The 23,884-nt window shown below is 56.3% G+C and overlaps 1 protein-coding gene across 2 annotated transcripts in view; it reads right to left on the bottom strand.

Moving 5' to 3' along the window:
- LOC144946977 (glypican-6-like) overlaps positions 1-23,884 on the bottom strand; it is a 117,393-nt gene that overhangs the window by 39,537 nt on the left and 53,972 nt on the right. For both annotated transcript variants that reach the window (XM_078876057.1, XM_078876058.1), the window contains exons 3-4: positions 17,190-17,344; positions 13,691-13,927 (exon numbers count right to left, since the gene is read on the bottom strand). In XM_078876057.1, coding sequence (XP_078732183.1) covers positions 13,691-13,927; positions 17,190-17,344 — 392 coding nt within the window. The remainder of the gene's footprint in view (positions 1-13,690; positions 13,928-17,189; positions 17,345-23,884) is intronic.

Here is a 23,884-nt window from a genome sequence, read left to right as displayed (position 1 = left end):
GCCAGCACCACGCCCGGCCGACTTGGTCCCCCCGAGTGGCGATATCTTTACACGCGGCACCAGCTAATTATTTGAGGCCGAGTAGACCGAGGGGAGGCCCAGGGCCGGTTCAAGATAATCGTCACCGGCGTTGACCGTGAGCGGGAACCGAATTCGGGCCGCCGGGTTCGTAGCGCAGTGGCGCTCACCGCCGCACCACCACTCTACGCAGCCGCTCGCTACTCGTGGCAGCAAATTGGTATTCACTGGTGATCAGAGAGCGGCACAGACCGCTTGGATGGATGAGATGGTGGTGGGTTGTGGGTGGCGAGTGGTGGGTGGTGGGTTGTGGGTGGTGAGTGGCGAGTGGTGGGTGGTGGGTTGTGGGTGGTGGGTTGTGGGTTGTGGGTGGCGGGTGGTGGGTTGTGGGTGGTGGGTGGCGAGTGGTAGGTGGTGGGTGGCGAGTGGTGGGTGGTGGGTGGTGTGGTGGCGGGTGGTGGGTTGTGGGTGGTGGGTGGTGGGTGGCGTGCTTCACGGAGGAGCCATGCCGGGTCACATCAAACGCCGGGTGAACCCCGCTGCTAATGAACCCCTCACTATTGGCAGCAGAAGCCATTAGCACCTAACGCCGTTTCTTTTCTCACCGCGGCTCGCTCAATCGCTCACTCGTCGGGACAGCCGGCAATTCCTCTGCGGCGCTGTTTAAAATAAAAATCGAGATTTATTTTCTGCCACGCCACGGATCGCGAAGACGAGACATCGCTTTGGAGGCGTTCAAAAGCATTTGTCTACAACGTGGACAATTTCTAGCCTTGCGCTATTCACATGCCCGTTTCATTCACCCTGGGGTGCGTATTTTTGTCATGCTTGCTGATTTTCAATTTTCTTGCATCGGATTTATATCCTGTGCCGCCGTGCTTGGATGTGTTCCAGCATCGTCCCCTGCCTGGTTCCCACTGCGAAAGAGATGTCTTGCCAAATGGAGGTCTCAATGGGCTCACAGGGGGATCTTATCTACCTGGACATTCCCTCTCACCTACATACCTTCACCAACCCCTTTCATGTACAACTGACGTGCCTACCATCTCACCTACCCACCACCTCACCTACCTACCATCTCACCGTCCTTCCACCTCACCTACCCATAACATAGCCACCCATCTAAGTGCACGAGAACAGCATGTTTGTGTGTGTGCACGTGCGTGTGTGCACGTGCGTGTGTGCGGGAGGGGGGGGGTCTCCATGCGTTCGCGTTACGTGCAGGTGTCAAGGGGGCCGCCCTTCTCTCTCCCCGCCCCCCCGCCCCCCGCCCCCCACGCTTTCATTCCTCCGCTGCAGGATTCTCCGTGGCGCTCGCACTCGACGGCGGTCGTCTTGCTGCGCCGCGCGTCGCGTCTGCCTGTCAATGCGCCTGGTGGCAGGACCTGACCCAAATTAACATTTGTCCCCCCACCCTCCCTCCCTCCCTCCGTCTCTCTCTTATCGCGAAGGCGGAATCGGGACGCGTATTGTAATTAATTACAACCTGTGAAATTTTAATTAATTACCTTCGGCAAAGATTAATCTATTTTCGCGGTGACATGATTATGCATCTCACGATGATCACAGGATTTGAACATTCCATACACGCGCACGCGCGCCTGCACGCATAATGCTCACACACACGCCGGCGGGACAGACACGGAGACCCGGCATAGCCTCGGCACGATGGTGGGGCAAGTGCTGAGCACCTATGAAGGCCGGCACGGCACACGAGGGGGTGGGTGGCCAACACCACGCCCGGCCGCCTTTGTCTCCCCAGTGCTGCTGTTTACACACCGCGCCAGGTGCTCGGGAGGGAAGCCTGGGACCAGCTCGGACATCACTGATGGAGGGACGCCCGCCATGGCTCCAACGCCCTCCACCACCCCCCCACAGACACTCTCGTAACTCAACACGCCCCCCCCCGCTCGACTCCTAAAGCAAACATTCCACCGCCAGGTATTCCTTTGTCACGGGAGAGGCGGCTCGGCACTTCATTGGCACTTAACGAGACATTCACAGGCGGCAATTTCCCGCGGTGTAAGTGAAAGCTCGCGCAGATCTCTATCAGCCGGAGGAAATGACTCGCGCGGCTGTGCGCGAGCAACCCGCCTGAGTGGTGATGGTGGTGATGGTGGTGATGGTGGTGGTGATGGTGGTGATGGTGGTGATGGTGGTGGTGATTGGTGATGGTGGTGATTGGTGATGATGGTGGTGATGGTGGTGGTGATGATGGTGATGGTGGTGATGGTGGTGATGATGGTGGTGATGATGGTGGTGATTGGTGATGATGGTGGTGATGGTGATGATGGTGGTGATGGTGGTGATTGATGATGGTGGTGATGGTGATGATGGTGGTGATGGTGGTGGTGATGGTGATGATGGTGATGGTGGTGATGGTGATGATGGTGGTGATGGTGATGATGGTGATGGTGATGATGGTGGTGATTGATGATGATGGTGATGATGGTGGTGATGGTGATGGTGGTGGTGATGATGGTGATTGATGATGGTGGTGATGGTGATGATGGTGGTGATGGTGATGATGGTGGTGATGATGGTGGTGATTGGTGATGGTGGTGGTGATGATGGTGGTGATGGTGATTATAGCTGCCTCTTGCCCACGTCATATGGATCTGCACCCGCTCGGCCGCTCGTCTGCCGCAGGCGCGAGTTTGGATCGCGCGATCACCCACGTGGACTACTGCGACGTTCACAACGTTCCGACGACGACAGCAGCAGCAGCAAAGCGTCCCCAGCGCAGTTTTCGGACGCTGGGGTAAAACAACACGGAGCGGGCCGCTCCAGGGGGGGGGGGGGAGATGGGGGGAGGAAGCGTCGCCGAGTTTCAAGGCCGAGCGTCAGGAGGGGGGGTCCCTGCAGTCGGGACGTTTGGTCGATCACATGGCAAGGAGGAGGAGGAGGAGAGAGAACGAGAGGAGAGTCCGGGAAGGCCGAGAGGGCGGCACGTGGCCGCCTCCAAGTCGCATTCAGCAGTGACCTCAGCCGGGGCCAGGATTAAAATTCCTGGGTTATAAACACAGACACAGACAAAGATCCCCGTGTAGCCTCGTGTGCCGTTCTGACCTTTGAAGGTCAGAACGGCACACGAGGGGGTGGGTGGCCAGCACCACGCCCGGCCGCCTTTGTCTCCCCAATGGCGATGTTTACACATCGCACCAGGTACTCATTTGAGGCTGAGTCGACCTAGGGGACGCCCAGGACCGGTTCAGATAATCGTCACCGGTGTTGGCCGTGAGCGGGAATCAAACTCGGGTCGCTGTGTTCGTAGCGCAGCGTGGCGCTAACCGCTACATCACCGCTCCACACAGGCGCGCGTGCCCACACACACAGCGTGCACACACACAGCGTGTACCCCCCCAGCCGTACGCCAAGCGGCAGCGAGCGAACGAGCGAGCGAGCGAGCCGTCTCCGCGGCGTGCGCGCCGTTAAAGACGCGGTCGTTACGCTAACGAGCTGGCAGAGGAGGCGGCCTCTCTAATTGGTTTATCCTTCACGGGGAGTCGAGCCGAGCGATCAGCGGCGATAACGGATCGCGCCTCCTCGTGTCCCCGAGCCGCCCTGTGAATCCCAAACGCTTTAACCCCTTCGCGCGACGCCGCTCGTGCCGCGCTTGGGAGAGAGAGAAGAGAGAGAAGGGCGCTGGACGAAGGCCGCGAGCGACAACTCCGCACGGCGAGCCACGTGGCTCGTTGTCGCCGCCGCCGACCTCTCCGCTGCTGGATGAAGGCCTCCTTCCCCAAGCCGCCGCTTATCACGACGATCCGCCCTTTGCGCACGAGCCGATCTCATCGCGCGCCCACCTCCTCCGGGCCGGCGTCCTCCCTCCGACGCGTTCCGTTCCCCGCGGCTGCCGCTCCGTTGTCGTTCCTTGACCCTCGCGGCGGCGGCGGCGTGCGCCCTGCCCGAGGCCCCACGGCGGGCGTCGGTTTACGCCCGGAGTGCCAACTGGAGCGCAGGAGCGCAGGGCGACATTGCCGCCGCCCCCTTCAGTAGAACGCGATCCTTGATCCGGGGCAATCTGGCAGTGGCCGTTCTCGGGCTATCTCCCTGCCGGGCAGGAGAAGCGGTGCCCGAAAAGTGAGGAGGGAGGCGACGGCGTCAGTAGCGTTCGGTCGAGGTGACCTCTTGACCTCGGCCCTCTTTCACGTGGTATCTGCTTCGCGTTCCGGGCCCCCGCCGTTGATTGGCGCTCGAGACGACGGGATGCCTCGTCCGCACCTCGGAGCGACGCGACAGCTTCCTCCTGCCGTGCGGCGTTGGGCGATTAGCGACGCGGCGCTGCTGACGAGCAGCGCCGCGACGACGTCGAAGCTCGTCGCGGAATTCCCCGCGGAGGACGGCGACGACGACGTCACAGAGCCACGAGCACCGATCGGGACGCTCTCGGGCGCGTTGCTCGCGCTCCGTGAGCACGAGCAACGCTCCGAGGAACCCTCGCGTTGGCATTGTAGTGGGCGACTGTGCAAAAGAGCTTCGCAGCTCATCGGATTCCTCCAGTATACATCGATATTTTGATCGATTCTGAAAGTTCCCGACAAGCGCTGTGCAACCAACGAGAGGCCCGGCGCACGGCCACGCGCCGTGGAGCCTCCTCCTCCTCTCGACCAAACAACAACGACGATTGGGGGAGGCCACTCAAGAGCGTTAGGCATGTGGCAGAACGTCGGAGAACACGGAGAAGACCTCACGCTTACGAGGGGGGGGTGGGTGACCCCCCACCCCAAGCATTGCCATCTCCCGGCCACCTCGCAACCCCCACGTGCGGTGCCGGCCCATCCGAGGACTCGCCACGGTCAAGTCCGCTTGGAGCGGGACATCCCGCGAGGTGGGCGCATGCGGGGCGGTTTGGTCAGAGGCAACGTCGTCCTCAGTGGGCATCGCGTGCACACCGGCCTGTCACCACCCGAGAGACGCTGGGCACAAAACGATTACGAGTGCAGCAATCGCGAGAGACAGGAAGAGCGGAGGAGGCCACGGGCTCTACCCACGTTCATCGAATCCCCGTCGGGCGGAGGAGTTAATGGACGCGGCACTACCCAGCCCGGGCCCACGCGTCTCTCATTTAATAAATTGGCTGAATTGCCGGAGACCCAATCAAAGCCCAATTTTCGTTCACAGCCAATATAGAACCACGCGCTCGCGTGCTCGCGCGTGGCGCATACGCGCGCACGCACGCAGCTGCGGTGTCTAGAGCCACGCTGGGAGTCAGCGAGCGATGTTAGCGAGCACCTACTACAGGATGGACAAAACGGAGGAGGCGGTGACGGCACACCTCGGCCGGCTGGTCTCCCCTCCCCCATCCCCGTACGCGAGAGTCACCGGTCACACTTGAGGCCGAGTTGACGTGGGGGTGGCCCAGGACACGTTCCAGACAGCACTCGGCGCTGATGTCGACGCGCATCGTGGCCAGGACATCGAACTCAGGCCACCACGTACACACGTAGTAGCTACACGTGTAGTAGCTACACGTGTAGTAGCTACACGTGTAGTAGCTACACGTGTAGTAACTACACGTGTAGTAACTACACGTGTGTAGCTACTACATATGTAGTAACTACACACGTGTAGCTACTACATATGCAGTAGCTACACACGTGTAGCTACTACATATGCAGTAGCTACACATGTAGTAACTACGGCCTCCGCACTTTCAAGGGCCCCGCGCTAAACGCTTTCAAGCTGTCAACTCCGGTTCAGTGATTCTGCACTTGCTCTATTACTATAGTACTATACCGCCTTCGGCTTTTATGAGCGACTGGGTATTTAAGATTAGCGATTTGTCGTATTATCTGGCTGTATAGCAAATGAAAAAATACAATGACTTTACTATGCAAGTAAAAAAATGTATTTTTAATATTTACGTATTTTTTTTATTTAGGGACCCTTTATAACAACATTTGCTACGGGCCCCGCACATCGAATGCGATATGCCCCGTGAGGCACACTCACACAGCGGGGGGGGGGGGGGGTACTGTAAGTTCGTCATTTCGATATTAAAACGTACAGGGGGGAGGGGGTGGGGGTCTGGGACTTCCAAGCAATACGGATTCGTTCTGCCAGTGCGAGGATTTGTCCCCGCGTAGGCAACCACCGTTAGCTCGCTTATCGACTCATTCGTAAACAAAACGGCTTTTCGTTATTCCCTCCGCAAAGAACCCGCTGCCTGGAGATCCGGGTCAGCTGTGCCGAGTGTCGCTGCCCCACCGCACGCGCTCATTCGCAGCCCAAATTGCAATGGATGCTCACAAAGAACGCAACGAAAATGTTGATCACGTTTCGTGCACGCCGGCTCTTAGACTGCAAGCGGCATGCAGCTCTTTATCATGGAAAGGAGAGAAGGAATGTTTCACCAGTTACATACAAAAAACCCTTTGCATTGATTGCCCCTAACTAACCATAATTATGCTGTGTGACGACAATTGCCCTGAGACTGGCCATCTGCAGGCAAGGTTAGTAATTTGATTCTCAGCTGATGCCAGGGAATTAATTTTTATAATTTCTGAAGCAAGGCGATTCATTCGCGCACCGCCCTGCTCGCCTGCACGCGACCGCACAAGCCGGCAGGAATACAGAGACGAAGAAGATCTCCCCACAGAGCCTGAGCGAGCGGTGGGGGCAAGTGCTGTTAGCGAGCACCTATTAAGGCCAGCATGGCACAGAAGGGGGCGGGTGGTCAACAAACGCCACGGCCGGCCGCTTTCGTCTCCCCGGTGCCGATGTTCACACACTGCGCCTGGTACTCATTTGAGGCCGAGTCAACCTAGGGGAAGCACAAGGGGCCGGTTTATATTTTATTCCACCGTTGAGCGATGAAGGAAAATCTGACTCTGGGTTCGGCAGGATTCGTATAGCGTGGTGCGCTAACCGCCGCACCTCCGCTCCGCGAGCGCGTGTGTGAGCGTGTGCGTGAGCGTGTGCGTGTGTGAGCGCGTGTGTGTTCGCGTGCTCGCGGCGCGTGCTCCGTCACCGGTCCCTGCCGTCGTAAACTTCGACCTTTAACGGAGCGAGCGAGAGACCAAGAACGGCAACAAGTTCCTCGGCTGGGTGGTGGTGTTGTTGTCGTGTTCTCCTTTTTGACGTTTCAACATTGTCCAGCGGAACGCGGTGGGGGTGGGGGAGCAGGGCCGCATTGTTGGGAAGCCGCCTGCAGGGGCAATAAATCTCGTGCCCTGTGAGCAGAGACCCGGCGGCCTTTCCTGTGCGGCTTTCCCCGGGACATCCCAACGCCGCGGGCTCCTGGGACGGCGAGCGAGCGAGCGAACGAGCGAGGCTGGTCACACGGAGGCAGTGGCAGCAGCGACGTCGACGCCCTTGTCGCGGCAACCACCGCGGCCGGGTGCTTTGTGTTTGCCCAAGGAAACACCACCCCGAGTCTCGGGACTCGTTTTCAGGTGGGTCCTGCTTGGCCTGTAAAATGTTTGTTTTGTCCGCGTGTAAAGTGCCCCGCAGGGCGTGCGACATGAAAGCCACAACTCTGGCCCGGGAGGACTCGGCGGGAAGAGCGGGCCGCCCGCGATACGAAGGTTGTGAGTTCACATCCTGGTTGGGGTGAGGCGGGGGGGTTGACTCAGCCCATCATCTCTCCGGGGTCGATACAATTAGTAGCACTCTGTGGGGAAGTCAACAGTTATTGCCCGATGGATGAACCTGCTCTCACCGTAGGAATGTGGAATGTCCACCACTGGCTCAGAGGGCTGTAAACAGGACACGAGCACCAATCATTTGAGCAGGAAATCGCTTTGACTATCATTTACAATATTGTATTGAAGATCATTTATATCAGTCACGATGCCTATGACTCAACATCCTGTATTTATAAGTGGAGGAACGGAGTGGAGGTCTGTGTATCCTCTGTTTTTACCCACGCTTCTCCACAGCAGCACATAACCAGTGTGTAAACAACATTGCCTCGTGTTGTGGGCTCGATCGTTGAGATGAAATGCCCTTTGCCAATAACATCTGCCAACCTAGCAGTATTTTGTTTAACGTTTGTGACTAAAAAGACCCATGAGGTGAAAAGCAGTCGCTGAGTTTACACGCTCAAATAAATGCTGCTCCAAAATAATGGTCTGTAAAGCCATTGAGACCGACGCATAAAATGTATACAAATACAACTGTACTTACACGTGGAGGCACTTGAATGGCGGTACGTTCACATCAACAATGACACACGCACACACAAGCTGAAGAGGAACGGACTCCTATCTAGGCTGAAAAAGCATTCTTATTTTCATCAATGCCCCAATTCCCCAGGCATTAACTGCTTTCAATTCGGTTAAATCGAATGCAATTGTTTTTTTTTGGTCACGCGTCTTCCAAACCTTATTATTTTTGATGAATATATCTTGAGCGATATTGAAGTGCGAAATGCAAAGTGGTTATATTTCCAACTATGGCCTGCCTGCGAGTGTGCACACGCGTCTCTGTGTGTGCGTCTCTGTACGTCTCTGTGCGTCTCTGTGTGCGCGTCTCTGTGTGTGAGCATCTCTGTGCATCTCTGTGTGTGTGTCTCTGTGTGTGCGCATCTCTGTGCATCTCTGTGTGTGTGTCTCTGTGTGTGCGCGTCTCTGTGCGTCTCTGTGTGCGCGTCTCTGTGTGCGCGTCTCTGTGTGCGCGTCTCTGTGTGTGCGCATCTCTGTGCATCTCTGTGCATCTCTGTGTGTGTGTCTCTGTGTGTGCGTATCTCTGTGCATCTCTGTGTGTGTCTCTGTGTGTGCGCGTCTCTGCACATCTCTGCGCATCTCCGTGCATGCGCGGGAAGAGACGGTGGTGCACAGCCACGGAACTCCGCCAACCTCGGTTCGATTCCCGCCGTCGGTGGCGACGTGACGATCCACCTGATCCCGGGGTTTCCCACCCCTCTCTTCAACAATCTCGCAGCCAATCGGTGGCTGGTGAAGTATGGCAAAAACAACCCTTAGGGCCAACGCAGCATGGGCATGCATTCATTCGGCGGTGGGTTAACAAAAGGGCTTAAAGTTATAAATATTAGCTGAGAATAGCTGGCTCATTTCTGACGTTCAACAGCTTAAAACATGCATGTTTATGGACACCCTTGGCCGGTAAAATAGCATTGGTCTCCAGCTTTGAATAATTTACGAAATGTGAAACAGATCTTCATAGCTCATCGGACTCCCCGAGTCTCAACAGAGATTCCGATTCCGAATGAAAAATATACGTCAAGTGATTTCATCTCCATACTCTCTAGCACGGCTTAGTTTTACAATGGATCCAATTTGACATCGGTTTAATATTCAATTCAGTGCGGTTGGTCAAATGCACACTGTGCATCTGCAAGCGTGTTTGCGGAAGGTTTCACGGCTGGGGCCGTCGTTGCGATTCGAGATACGTGTCCCGACTCTCGAGCAGATCCTACTCGGGGCCTCCCCTAGGTCAACCCAGCCCTAAGCGAGCAGCTGGTGCGGTGTGCAAACATCAACGCTGAGGAGACAAAGGCGGCCAGGCGTGGCGGAGTTCTGGCCACACTGCTGTGCTGGTCTTAATAACTAACAGCACTTGCCCCACCAGATTGTGTCGGCTACACGGGGGACCTTTGCCTTTTGCGTCCGCGGCTCCGTGAAGATAACTCATTTGGTCAAAGATCGTTAAAGGGGGGGGGGGGACTTCAGTGTGCAGTGTTAATTAATTAAATAATTATTTCATGTCCGCTGCGATGCCCTGGCGAGAGCTACGCCAACAAGCCTGGCGGAACCTCGAAAAAAGGATTTGAAAATCTCGTGGCCGGTTGACAACGGCCAGCAATTAGAATGACTCTGCCTAATGTGCTAATGATCCCGGGCCGATTGACTAATGGCTCCCTTCAACGCCGCCCAGTCGATAGCGTCCCTTCAGGACCAGGCGGTAACTCGACGAGCCGAGGTGCGAGTGCCCAGCCGGGGCGGAGGCCTGGGTGGGGGTAAACATTAGGTCGAGTGGGGGGAAGCGGAACGAGAAACTCCATCCAAACAGACGTCGGTAAGGCGTGTTTGTCACGTGTTTGTCGCGTGTTCGTACGTACCGCGTGTAGAACTTCTTTCGCGCCGTGCGTGCTAATCGGAGGTGCGGGTGGAGGGATTATAAATAATGGGTTGCTGTGCTCTGCTCAGGATGCACGTTAACGGACTGCGAGCGTAAAGACACAGGTCAGGGCGGTGTCCCTGTGCGTGGAGTCGGCGCGTGTCATCAATGGGCAGGGTCCCTCATCCGCAGTGCTGTTTTGTTGTTGCCGATGGCTTTGCACGGAATGTTTCCATGCAAAAAAATAAAACCACAGCGCCCAGGGGGATGGGATGGGGGTGGACCCCACACACGTGCGACGAGAGAGCGTGTGGGAAGCTAAAGCCTCAAGATGTTCACGGCCCCTTCAGGCGCCGGTGCACGGACAACAACCCGAGCGGCGTTCTCCGTGGAGACACTCGCCCCACAACGGAGAAGCACAACCACCACCACCACCACCACCACTACCACGTCCACCACCACCACAGCATCCAGAGGGGCCTTGATGCACATCCTCCTCTGCGCTTTCGTGATCCGCCGACCCTGCCCGCCCCCCCCAACACCGCCACCGCCACCCCGCCGGCGATGGATCACAAAACGTGCCGTTAGTCCCCGACCCGGCGGGAAATTAATGAATAAATCTCAGTGAAATTCCTCCCGCCCCGCAGCGGTGCCCCGCCGCCCGGGGTGGTGACGTGGACCGAGCGGTTCGAATCTGGCGGGCCGCGCTGGTTAATACCGCCGGGTGGATGCCGACCAGACGGTGAGCGCCTGCTGATTCACGGTGGACGTTCAAGATGCCGTGATGTCACCCGAAGGAAGCGTGTTGGGGGGGGGGGGGGGGCGGGCATCGTGGTCCACATTTTTGCCAAATTTGAGAATTGACTCGTGAATTACTTGAATGGGGGGGGGAAAAAAATTCGTAGAGAAAATATTTGGCAGGATCCTGTCGAAACAAAAGTTTGGAGACCTCGACAACAAGAATCATCGTGGGATTATAACAATCACTGACAGCCCCTTGTCAACCCACTGCTGGACGAAGCCCTTCTCGAGCTGCGCAGGTCACAGGCGCTGCTTGACCATACTTCACCACGTGGAGGCCTCTCGCTGCCCCCCCCCCCGGCGCACGTGTCACCAAGCGAGCACTGCATCGCAACACGGACGGTGCCAACTCGCGACGCTTTGGTCGTTTCGTTTTTTCCCGTTGGGCTGGGGGTGGGGGGGGGGTGAGCGACGGTGTCGTTTGAGATGGGGGGGGGGCCCCCACCACGCGCCCCCACCGTATCCTGGCCCCCCAGCACAGCGCCCATCGCCACTGCGAGGCGGCGCTTTTACTTGGTGCATTCTGGGGCGCGGGCTGCAGGCGACCCGAATCAGCGCCGCCGCCGCTTCACGCAAACTGGAACTGAAAGGCGCAGAGGGGAAAAAAGAAAGACCTCACTGTGTGACCGGTGGTTAGAATATTTTAACCTTCACGTCTTTTTCACCGCTCAGGCATTAACACCTCGAGACGCCGTTACCCCCACACCACCACCACCACCACGCTCCCAGGGCCCTGGCCCCACTGGCAAGTGGCTTAGCACGATCGCCGTGCACAGCACGCGCCAAGGAGAGATGGAGCGCAGTAATATTGCTGCGCAGGAATGTCCTTGAGAGCTCAATGGCGCGTGGAGTCGGCGTTCTTCAATGAGTCTCCACCCACTAACACCCCCCCCCCCACCTCTCCATCAACTCCCCCCCCCCTCCTCTTCTCTCTCCTCCTCCTCCTCCTCGCAGCACCTTTGTCACGTCCGTCTCGTTCTCTCGTCACCATGCCTCCGCCCGCCCCTCGCCACTCGCTCTGCCGTTCACTCTCGATCCTTCATCTCCTTTCATCTTCTCGCTCGGTCGCTCCGCCGCTCCCCTCGGGGATCATTCCCTCCCCGTGCCTCCCACGCCCCCGCCGCCTCTCGCCCCCCTCCCGCACCGCGGCGTTATCTCCGGCACGCGGCGCTCAGGTGAATGGCCAAACGCAAACGGAATTCCGTTTCAGGAAGGAACCGAAAAACACAACAACCGCCCCCTTCCTTCGCCACCCCCGTATCCCGTGAAGGCCAAGGTCTTGTCACAGTTCAACATTGACCCCCGACCTCTGCCGCGCGAAGCCATTTTCTGCGGCTTTCTCCTCCACCCCCCACACCCCCAACGTCGAGAGCCGGAACGCGGAGCTCTGCAGCCCCCCCCCCCGCCCCAACTCCTCCTCCTCCCTCGCGTCCTAAACGCGACGGTGAGCACGGAGCGCTCGCGCGATCGCGGCGTGAACCGCCGTCGCCGCGCCATCGCCGATGGCACGGAAGGCCCGCGGGAGGTCAAGCGGCCGTTCGCGACGTCGACCGTCAAGAGGGACGAGCGGCTTTCGGCCGGGACGATCGCGTCGTTGTACGCGTGCCGGACTTCTTTCGCGCCGTACGTTGGTCGGCCGTGCTAATCGGCGGTCGCTAGGGGGGATGGCGGAGAGTGGTTGAGACTGGCGAGGCAATGGCTCTGAGGACCTCCACCTCGGAGATGGAGCGGTGAGATCAGTTCGTGTGCAGGAGCGCGATATGATCGTTGCATGGCAACAGGGTGTCCATCCAGCAGCAGTGGACAGATCATGGCTGATGATGATGATGATGACGATGCCAATGATGTCAGTCGGTTCTAATTAGCACGAGGAAGAAGTCATCTCCGTCAGCCACAAGCTGTGAAATTTCCACATTCCCATGGCGGGAACCAGTCTGTCCATAACAGCAAATGCTGACGACCCACCCATTTGTGCGATTTGTAGCGACCCAGCGTGATGCCCCATATAGTCAAACTCCTGTCATCAGAATTCGTGCATAAGTATACGATTTATCTTGTTTACTTTATACGGGAGAGGTTGGAGAGAGAAAGAGAGAGAGCGCTTCTGGTAGCCTCCATCCAGCAGTGGATTTTGCGATGATGATGATGATCCGTGATTGTCGACCACATCCAGGGCACGATGAGTTTCGTACGAGACAGATTATTTGGGGATGCCACCGCCGCTGTTGCCGTCGCTGCTGCGTTGGGCAGTGGCCCACGAGCACAAAAAACAGCGACCACGGGCGTCAACGGCAACGCCGTGGCCTTCAAAGGAAAACAAATATAAATATAAACATACACACGCAACTTTGCTTGTTCAATGGTGAGTTTCCTTTTAAAAGCGGCGGCGTTAACGATAACGACGATCTGTTTCGAGAGAGAGGTCAGAGAAGTGAGAGATGAGAGAGAGAGGTCAGGGAGAGGTCAGAGAGAGGTCAGAGTGAGGTCAGAGTGAGGTCAGAGAGAGGTCAGGGAGAGGTCACAGAGGTCAGAGAGAGGTCAGAGAGGTGTGAGAGAGGTCAGGGAGAGGTCAGGGAGAGGTCAGGGAGAGGTCAAGGAGAGGTCAGAGATAGGTCAGGGAGAGGTCAGGGAGAGGTCAGAGATAGGTGTGAGAGAGGTCAGAGAGAGGTCACAGAGAGGTCAGAGAGAGGTCACAGAGAGGTCAGAGATAGGTCAGAGAGGTGTGAGATAGGTCATAAAGAGGTCAGTGAGAGGTCAGTGAGGTCAGGGAGAGGTCAGAGAGAGGTCACAGAGAGATCAGAGTGAGGTGAGAGAGAGAGAGGGGCGGTGCGTGCTCACTGCTGCTGACCTTGGCGATGCGAGCGGCCGTGTCGCGGGCCAGGGCCAGGCCCTGCGTGAAGGCGCGTGCCGCCACCAGGGCGCGCGTCAGCTGGGGCCGCAGCTTGCGGGGGACGTCGCCGAAGGGACGCAGCTCGTCCGAGTTCTTGCTCACGCACTCGAGGTACGACTCGGAGAGCTCGTAGTGCGGGTGCAGCAGCGCGAATATCCGCTCGAGCAGGCGTGACCAGAACTCGGTGAGCGACTCCTGCGGGACGAGCCACGCCGCGTCACCGCCGCGTCACCGCCACCGTCGTCGTCGTCGTTGTCATCGTCATCATCAGTCATTAACACCATCGTAAGAAACATCATCGTACTCATCATAAACATCATAAGCAACATCATTGTTTTCAGTCATTATTACCATCATTTGCATTATCATCATCATCATTATCAGCGATGCTGTGGGACTTGTGGATGGCAGGGGCGATGGAGACGCGGTGTGCACCACACGGCCATCCACAGGGGCAACCGGGTGTCTTTGTCGAGCAAAGTAGGGTTCTTGTCCCGTCTTGTACGGCGTTTGAGTGTCACTGCTGCATTGTACGCGAGCTCTCTCCCGGATGTGGGAATTCCTCCCACGGGCGTGAACGAGCGCTCCTAGAAAACGGTCCCAAACGCCCCAAAACGTCTGGAGCCGTCTTCAAAATCAGCCCTGGGACTCGCTGGAGCTCTCACCAAGCTCAACAAAGATTGCCATTGAGCCACAGCACCGCAGCAGCGGCAGCAGTGGTGGCCACCACGCTTGCCGCCACTCGCCCACGGCCGGTAAGTAAAACCGTAACAGTGCTTCCCTTTGTGAACGAGCTCAACGGAGATCGATAGATATAACTGCGAGCATTTAGGTAATACGTAAAAAAAAGAGAGATGGTTCTTTGTCTTTTGGAGCACAGGGCCAAGTTTTCTCACTGGAGGTTTCTCTTCCCCCGCAGGGCTTTGAGCGCAGAGATAAGATCACAATTAGGGTGCGCATGAGCGGCATTAATATTGCAACGCCACCAAGTCTCCATTGCAGTCTGATTTTGTGCCTTATCAGATGTTCAAAGCCAGCGCGGCGCTTATTACTATTATTAGAATGCGGAATATTTTCTTTTCAAATAACAAAAATGTATTATAAAAAAAAAAATTCCGTTGCCAAAAAATACGTACGATTATCGTCTATTTTTTTTGTTTAATTTTATTCCACTTTGTATGTCCACCCAGATTCCTTATAATTTTGCCATCGGCGGTGCGTCGTTTTGGAGAAAGAGACCAGGAAGGCCCCATTCAGAACCGACGCACATCAGGGGACCACGCCACGAAATTTGGCGCGGAGAATGCCTCTCATCCAGCCAAGGGGCGCTGCACTTTCCCATTCGTTCTGCCGCAGAGATGTCTGTCGGGGGACAGTCAAGCCGATTGTTTTCTTCGCCAAAGTTACCAATGTATGGGGAAAAAGACAAATATAATATCGTGGTTTTATTTGTGCATTGAAACGTGACAGGGTTGAATCCATCGGCTAGCTCTATTCGAGAACCTGGGTCCCAAAGACGCGCGGCTGAAACCCCAGGCTTGAAGCCAGCCTCTCAAGCGGTGACGGGTTCTGTGTCTCTGACCCCTCGGCCCAACCCTAGCTGCCACTGCGATTTCAGTGGCCTGAAATCAAATGTATCTCTCCGGATGACCGCTGAAAAGTATGATCTTGAGTTTTGATTATAGTGTGCTGATGTTTAAAGGTGCATTGGAAATGTGTGATACTCCTACTGATGCTCCTGCTGTTGTGGAGTGACTCATGCTGCCAGCTATGGCTGCAAAGTTTGGTCGTACATGTTATGTAGATCGCTTATTTTTAAATTAGAATCACAGTTCCTATGATCACTATTACATTGTTTTTATAGCGTTATTTTGGTGATTTCGAAAACGTTTTGGTTTAGCCATGTTTGTTTGTTGTAATACAGAGTTAGCCTGATAACTTGAATCTAAATTATCTTATGGTTGTTATTGTTTGACTTGCATCCCACTGGGATTTTTGCACACAGCGTTGATGTGCGGTGCTTTTTCTTGAAGACTTTGCTGTTTTTTCCTGGATTTTTCTGTTGCGCGTAGCCACTTTAAGATGTTCCTTGTTCATGTTTTTGTTTGTTGCGGTTGCACCCGAGTCAAGAGCCGCATGGCTCACAGGGCGACACCTAATAAATGAAACTGAACTGAACTGAACCTCCTGACCCAAAATCGAAAGGGTGCGAGTTTAAATTGGGGTTAGAGGGACAACTCTCAGTCCACCACCGACCGTGGCGTTCACAGAGCCAGCACCAAATCATGGGGGAGCGAACAGAGGTTGTCCCGTGGATCATGGAGTTCATCGTTCTGCACGCCGTGTTAGTCAAAACTTGCAGAACACGCACAGCGGCCCATGGGTTTTTTCAAGCCTCCAAAGCAACGAGGCAAGATGCGGAGATAACGCCACTGCGCGATGTCCCGCTGCGCGATGTCCCGCTGCGCGTTGCCGAGTCAACAAAGCAGGGGCACGGTGACCAAAACCAGGGCCATCACGAGATTCCTTCCCTCCGCCACTCCCACTCGCCGTCACAGCGCACGCCACATCCCGCGCGCAGGGGAGAGATCATCTGACCCCTGTCAGACGAACGTGGAATGTGCACCAGTGCTGTAGCGTGGGGGCTGGAGGGGTGGTTAACGCCCCCACCCACACCCCCCCCCCCCGCGCTGTCTTCTTATCGTCAAGTCAAAACATGTCGGCGCAGCTGTCCGTACGGCACAATAAACAAACGAGGCGATCGCATCGTCATTCATTCCGTTCGGCGCTCAACATTTGTTTAAAGTTGGTTGAACATTGACCGTGCCCCTCCCCCCACCACCCCAACGTTGAGTGTTTGGACGCCCCCCACGTTAAACAAGTTCACACTGCGGGGGTGCGGTGTACTCCCGCATTGAACCACTGTCGCACTATTTGCAGTGGCGAGGAATGAGGAATGAAATGTGGGAGGGGGGGGGGTCTCGTCTCTGGTAACTATGAACAGCACCACCAAATCGTGAGGTGTCAAGGGGCGGGGGGGGAGGTGACCACCACCCTCGCCACCTTGGGCTCGCCACCAGGTAGGTGAGTGCCTGTTAATGCGGGGGGAGGGGGGGCAAGGTGGAGGAGCGGTGAGCGCTGCGCTACGAACCCAACGACCTGAGTTAGATTCGCGCTCACGTCCAACACCGGTGACGATTATCTGAACCGGTCCTGGGCCTCCCCTAGGTCGACTCGGCCTCAAATGAGAACCTGGTGCGGTGTGTAAAACATCACCACTGGAGAGACAAAGGCGGCCGGGCGTGGTGTTGGCCACCCACCCCATCGTGTGCCGTGCCGGCCTTCATCGGTGCTACTCGCTAACAGCACTTGCCCCAAAAGTCTGTTAAGGCTGCACGGGGGATCTTTGTCTTTGGGGCGGGGGTGGGGGGGGTCGCTGGCGAGCGGGGGTCCACACCTGCAGGTTGGCGCCGGCGCCCTCGTAGTAGCGCCGCAGGTCCTTGAAGAGGTCGGAGAAGAGGTGCAGGTGCTTGACGTAGAGGATGCCGTACGTGCGGGAGAACATGGAGTGCAGCGAGCGCTCAGAGTTCTCCAGCAGCTCCTTGAAAAACTCTGCACGCACACAAAGACAAAGATCCCCCGTGAAGCCTCAACAGACTGGAGGGGCAAGTGCTGTTAGCGAGCAGCACCTGTGAAGGCCGGCACGGCACACGAGGGGGTGGGTGGCCAACACCACGCCCAGCCGCCTTTGTCTCCCCAGTGGCGATGTTTTTACACACCTCACCAGGTACTCATTTGATGCCGAGTCGACCTAAGGGAGGCCCAGGACCGGTTCAGGTAATCGTCACCTGCGTTGGCCGCGGGCGGGAACCGAACTCGGGCCGCCGGGTTCATAGCGCGGCGTGACGCTAACCGCTGCGCCACCGCTCCCCACGGCACCGCTGTCGCGCCCTGCACAGCTGCGTTAACATCGCGACCGCGAGCAGCCGCACGGAGTTCGCGAGAAGTCACAAACAAACACGTCCCGTGAAGGAGCAGATGACACGGAAGGATCCGCTGGCTTTGATCTTCCACCCCGGAGCTTACGGGGCCCCCCACTCGTAAACCCGCGTTCCGCACACAAACCATGGCAGCGGCAGCAGCGGCAGCAGCAGATGCGGATATTTGACGCACAAATGAAAAAAAAAAACCCTCTCCGGCAGGGTTTGACCGCGGTCACCCAGAACAGAGCCACGGCACAGATGAAGGCTCAAGGGCCGATTCACAAAACACGAAGGAGGAGGTGGTGGTGGTGGTGGTGTCATCACGGCAGCGATGATTCACCGCCGCTGCTGACGCAATCGTCTGGCTCAACCCACTTGAGCGTAAAATCACAGTCGCTGCTTCACAGCAGCGTCGGCCGTGCGACGAAGACGAAGCGAGAAGAAGACGAAGAACATCGTCGCGTCCGGTGGGGCGGTCGAGGCGACGGTGCGGTTCGTACGGCGGATCGGTGGCCAGCGTGGCCTGAGGGCTTCTCACCCCCCCCCCCCCGCCTCTTAGGTGGCACCTTGGGGCAGCACTTTCATCTGCGTCACCGCTTTTCCACGATAGCGCCAGAGCTTGAGGTGAAAATTGCCTTTCGTATTGGATCGTCTCTATTGTCGTGACCCCCCATTACAGACGGGAGGAATAAATAAAAAAATTATAAGCAGCGTGACCAAGTAATTGGAGCAATGATGTCATGAATCATCCTAAGGAGGAGCCTCACCGAGTGTCAACACTGCATCGGGGTGCTTGGTAAACAAGTGTTCCAAGAAGTGTGTTGCATGTGGGAGTAAGCCAGAGTTACAGAGGAAGCCCCACAGATCCAAGGGGGCAACACTCAGAGGCTCACACGGGCGACTTCGCAACCCACTTGCTGTTCTTTGGGTCTTTCGGTCGAGTCACGGAGACACCTCGCAGGTCAGTCGGTTCGGGAGGTCGACTCATTTTGGGCCCAATGCACCAAGCCGTGCCTCTACAGTGTTGGATCACAGCGTGAATCGCCACTACCACCACCGCCACCACGACCACCACCACCACCACAGCACGGCCACCATGACCACCACGGCACGGCCACCACGACCACCGCCACAACAATCACCACGACCACCACCGCCACCACGGCCACCACCACGACCACCACCGCCACCACGGCCACCACCACCACCACGGCCACCACGGCCACCACGGCCACCACGACCGCCGTTATTCACAACACTGAGGGCGTGGGGAACTTCATAAGTCGGAGGGAGATGCCCTGTATTTTTGGTTGTAATACTTTCCAAATAAAATCGAAATCCTCAATGCACGAGCTCTGTCCGTATGTCTGTCCATCTGCCTGAATGTAATCTGAGGTCACGGTAACTCGCGGAGTGGTGACCCAATACAACACAACACAATACAACACAATGCAACACAATACAACACAATACAACACAATACAATGCAACACAATACAACACAATACAATGCAACACAACACAATGCGAACGCGAGTAGAACGTTGCGTTGCTATCAGGGCTGCACCCTGGAGCAAACGGACCGCACTGATCAACAAATTGGCGACAAAAACAAAAATCCAGAGCCTCACAGATGAACTTGCAGGGTCACGTGAGCACCGTCGCTAATGACATGCTCGCAGGGACACAAACAACACGCACGCCACAAAGCCTGACAGAGTCCCTTCGTACGCGCGAACAGCCGACGGCTTTGTACAGCTACGAGCGCATTTACACGCAGGCAGGCACCCAGGCAGGCCACGCAGGCAGGCACCCAGGCACCCAGGCACCCAGGCAGGCCATGCAGGCAGGCCCCCAAGCAGGCCACGCAGGCAGGCCACCCAGGCAGGCACCCAGGCACCCAGGCAGGCCATGCAGGCAGGCACCCAGGCACCCAGGCAGGCAGGCAGGCCACACATGCAGGCCATGCAGGCAGGCACCCAGGCACCCAGGCAGGCAGGCAGGCACCCAGGCAGGCCACCCAGACGTACGGACGCACCAAGCCTGTGAATGATTAAAGCTCAACACGGCGCGAAGCAATTCGCCGCCGTGTTTGTCCTCATTGCCGTGAACAGCGAAGCCGCTAGTTTGTAAACACGGGGGGGGGAGGCACGCGGCTCGCTGGCTCTCTGTTGACACCTTCGCGTTTTGTACTTTTGAGATATTTCGGCAGAGCGCAGCGCCACGATTTGCGTCCACGTGGCCACACGGGAGAGACGCAGCGGCTCGAGACGGCCGCGTGTCGTGGGGGGGCGAGGCGTGGGGGGGGGGGGCCTGTGGCAAGGTGACACGCTCGACATCTATTCACTCCGTGGAGACGGACAGAGGTGGAGAGTGCGACGGTCGTGGGTAGGGGCGCGGTGGGAGCCTGGACTCGAGCAGAGCTGGGGGTTGGTCAATGTAGCAGCGGATGATGTGCCAAGAGGGGGGGGGGGGTTGCCTCTGTGTGGAGCCGACACTGACGACCGTTGTGCCACTAAATCAGGGATGGCGATCTTGGTACAAATCTGGTCGACTGAACAGAATTCAGATTCATTTTTCATGAATCATCGCAGGACAACAATCTCCCATCGTCACTGTCACCTCCCTGTCTCTCTACTACTGCTGCTGCCACTGCTGCAGCCACTCTCCCATCGTCACTGTCATCTCCCTGTCTCTCTACTACTGCTGCTGCTATCATTGCTGGGGCCACTCTCCCGTCGCTCTGCACTGCAGGATGCGGCATTTCTCCGGGCTATGCTCCCCTCCCTCGCTCCCTGACATCACGCAGCCCGAGTGATCCCGTCACCTCTCACCTACATTCCCCACTCGTCGTACTAGGCGGCTGCCACTCTCCGCTCCGCTTAGCAACAGTGATTTTTTTTTGAAGACGGCAAGATTGGTATCGGGAGGACGATGTGGAATTAATACCTTTCGCGATGAGGCTCGGAGACTCGTTTCCACCCTGCCAGTTTGCCCTTCAAATGTTGGTATGATGCGCTTTATTTTGCCCTCCAAATTTAGGATAATGTCCTTCATTTTGCCATTACAATTTTGGTACGATGCCCTCTATTTAACCCTTCAAATGTTGGTATAATGCCCTCTATTTTGCCCTTACATTTTTGGTATGATGCCCTCTATTTTGACGCGTAGGTCCCCTCCCCCCCGCAGGTGATGTTTGCGTTGGGCCACGTCGTTACGGTCCGGCCGAACGTCTGCGGCAAGACCCCTCCACCACCCGACACGGCCAAACAAACCACACTGTCACGTGGGCAAGGGGTTCAAGGTGCCAGCTGTGAATGTTACCGCCCCCCCTCCCCGCCCCCCATGTTGCATTGTGGTTCTCTGTATCGTGGGACAATTCTCACACGAGGATTGATTTTACGACACTTCGCCTCGCTGGCCAGTTGCGGGTTGGTGAAGGGGGCGAGGGTGGCAGCACGACCGTGTGGTCCGATGTCGGCCCTGCCTGGGAATCGAACTCGGGTAGCCGGGTTCATGGGGCAGCGCGCAGAACCACGGAGTAAGGCGACAGATACCAAACTGAGCCTTGAATAATGAAACCTCCGCAAGTGGAATTGTACGCGCTCAGGGCGTGCAGTGACGATGACAAGGCAGTGCCCCAATCACTCCTACACCACCACTCAACCCACTACTTTAATTTGCCCGATAAAAACACTCAATTATAACATTTGGTGTTTGCGCAAGGGCGATGTTGGTAGCAGGATTAAATGTAATCAAATACATTTCAGAAATTGAACTTTCATTGGGTAATCGTGGTCTCCGATGTCATGTGTCCCCACCAAGGCTGTAATTATAATATAAATTGGGGGGGACAACACATCCCCCCCAATATTCAAATATGCTCAAAATGTCCCCCCCAATATATTATTATAAAACTTTTTTTGCGATGCTATGTAAATAAAAACAACGGTTTGATAAACCTTGGCCACAATATCTAGACTTGTCTTCATATAAAATCAATGCATATATTTCTATTTATATGATTGTGGTTATGGTTGTTCTTTATTAATCCCTCACACACATAGACACACACATAGACACACACACAGACACACACAGAGACACACACAGAGACACACACATAGACACACACAGAGACACACACAGAGACACACACAGAGACACACACATAGACACACACAGCGACACACACATAGACACACACAGAGACACACACATAGACACACACAGCGACACACACATAGACACACACAGAGACACACACATAGACACACACAGCGACACACGCCGCCGTCTTAAATAACCTCAATAAAATATTAACACCTCGGATCCATTGCATGTGTGTGGGTGAATGCGTGTGTGTGTCACTTGGGGAGCGGTGGTGTAGCGGTTATCGCTACGCTGCGCTACGAACCTAACAACATCAGTGACGATTATCTGAACCGATCCTGGGCCTCCCATAGGTCGACTCAGCCTCAAATGAGTACCTGGTGCGGTATGTAAACATCGTCACTGGGGAGACAAAGGCGGCCGGGCGTGGTGTTGGCCACCCAACCCCTCGTGTGCCGTGCCAGCCTTCATTAGGCGCTCACTAACAGCACTTGCCCCAACAGTCTGTTAAGGCTACACGGGGGATCTTTGCCTTTTTGTTTGCCACTTGGCGCGTGAGGCTGGCATTGTCTCTCCCCCATGGCCTCATCCCACGTGGGCCCTGCGTGCGAACTGCAGCGGTGGCCCCTCAGGGCTCCAGCGTCGAGATTTGTAGTTTTGTAGTTTTGTGTTTTGTTATTGTTGTTGTGTTCGGCTCCCCGTGGCGGCAGGTTGAGTGGAGCTCTCGTGCGAGAAAATATAAAAACACGTTTCACGATGAGTGGCCCGAATGTCTGCCCATGTGACCCAGACTTTTGTGCTTGCAGATGGTTGGCCAGATACATTAACGTCGTGTGTGTGTATGTGTGTGTGCGTGTGTGTGTGTGAATGCGTGTGTGTATGTGTATGTGCGTGTGTGTGAATGCGTGTGTGTATGTGTGTGTGAATGCGTGCTTATGTGTGTGTGTATGTGAATGTGTGTGTATGTGTGTGTGCGTGTGTGTGAATGCGTGTGTGTGTGAATGCGTGTGTATGTGTGTGTGCGTGTGAATGTCATTCCCTCCCTTCTCTACACTTGCAAAACGTGGACCCCCCTAATGGAGCATCTTCGCCGGTTAGAAACATTTAAGGTGGCCTGCGTACGATCCATCCTGGGTTTAACCAGGCTGGATTGTGTGAGGAGATCACAAATCCTTGAAAGATCTGGGCAAAGTCCCATCGGTGAGCTCCTCCGGCAGGCAAGGCTGCGTTGGCTGAGTCATGTAGCCCACATGCCCAGCCACCGCATGCCTAAACAGCTTTTGTTCGACCGGATCGAGGAAGCTAAACGGGCGCGGCACGGGCTAGAGAAGAGATGGAGTGATGTGGTACAAGAGGACATGGAGCTGAGTGGACTTGCAGATGACTGGTACCAGCGGTGTCAAGATCGGTCTCTGTGGAGGAGGCTGGTGAAGGACGCTACTGAGCAGTTGGAGGCAGTCGCCCTCCAACAACAACGGAGGGTGGAGGAGCGACGCTCACAACAACGAGCGGAGCACCGGGTGGCTAAAGCACAGCAAGTTGGCACAGTAGGGGGCACAGGTGGTGCATCAGCCAGTCAGCTCGGTCATCTCAGTCAGTCGACCCGTGGCACCTGCTGGGTCTGCCCCGTGACCTCCTGCCAGCGGGCGTTCAACACTTCACGTGGCCTCAAGGTGCACATGGCCTGGCACAAGCGTCGTGGTGACGTCACCGCCACTTAGTAGCGAATGACAGTTGTTGTTGTTGTGTAACCCTATGACCGAACCTATCGCCGGAAATGCAGCCGGTCTCTTCAGATCTTCGAAGCTAAACCGGTTCGAGACTGGATCATGCCGAGACGGGTGACCGCCAAGGCATAACAGGCGTTATAGGCTCTGTGGGCTAGTTACGTTGTGGGCAGTGGACTGGCAGCGTCTATGCCCCCCGCCTTCAGCCGCCCACACCGGCCGGTGCGGTGAAGTATGGGCAAGCGACCCCGACAAGCCGCCCGGCGTGGGGGAGGCCTGAATCCAGCAGCTGACGGACAACAATGTCTGTGTGTGCGTGTCCACGTGTG

The sequence above is a fragment of the Lampetra fluviatilis genome, chromosome 43, assembly GCF_964198595.1.
Source record: "Lampetra fluviatilis chromosome 43, kcLamFluv1.1, whole genome shotgun sequence".
NCBI classification, from domain to species: domain Eukaryota; kingdom Metazoa; phylum Chordata; class Hyperoartia; order Petromyzontiformes; family Petromyzontidae; genus Lampetra; species Lampetra fluviatilis.
This window is presented reverse-complemented; position numbering and strand designations above follow the sequence as displayed.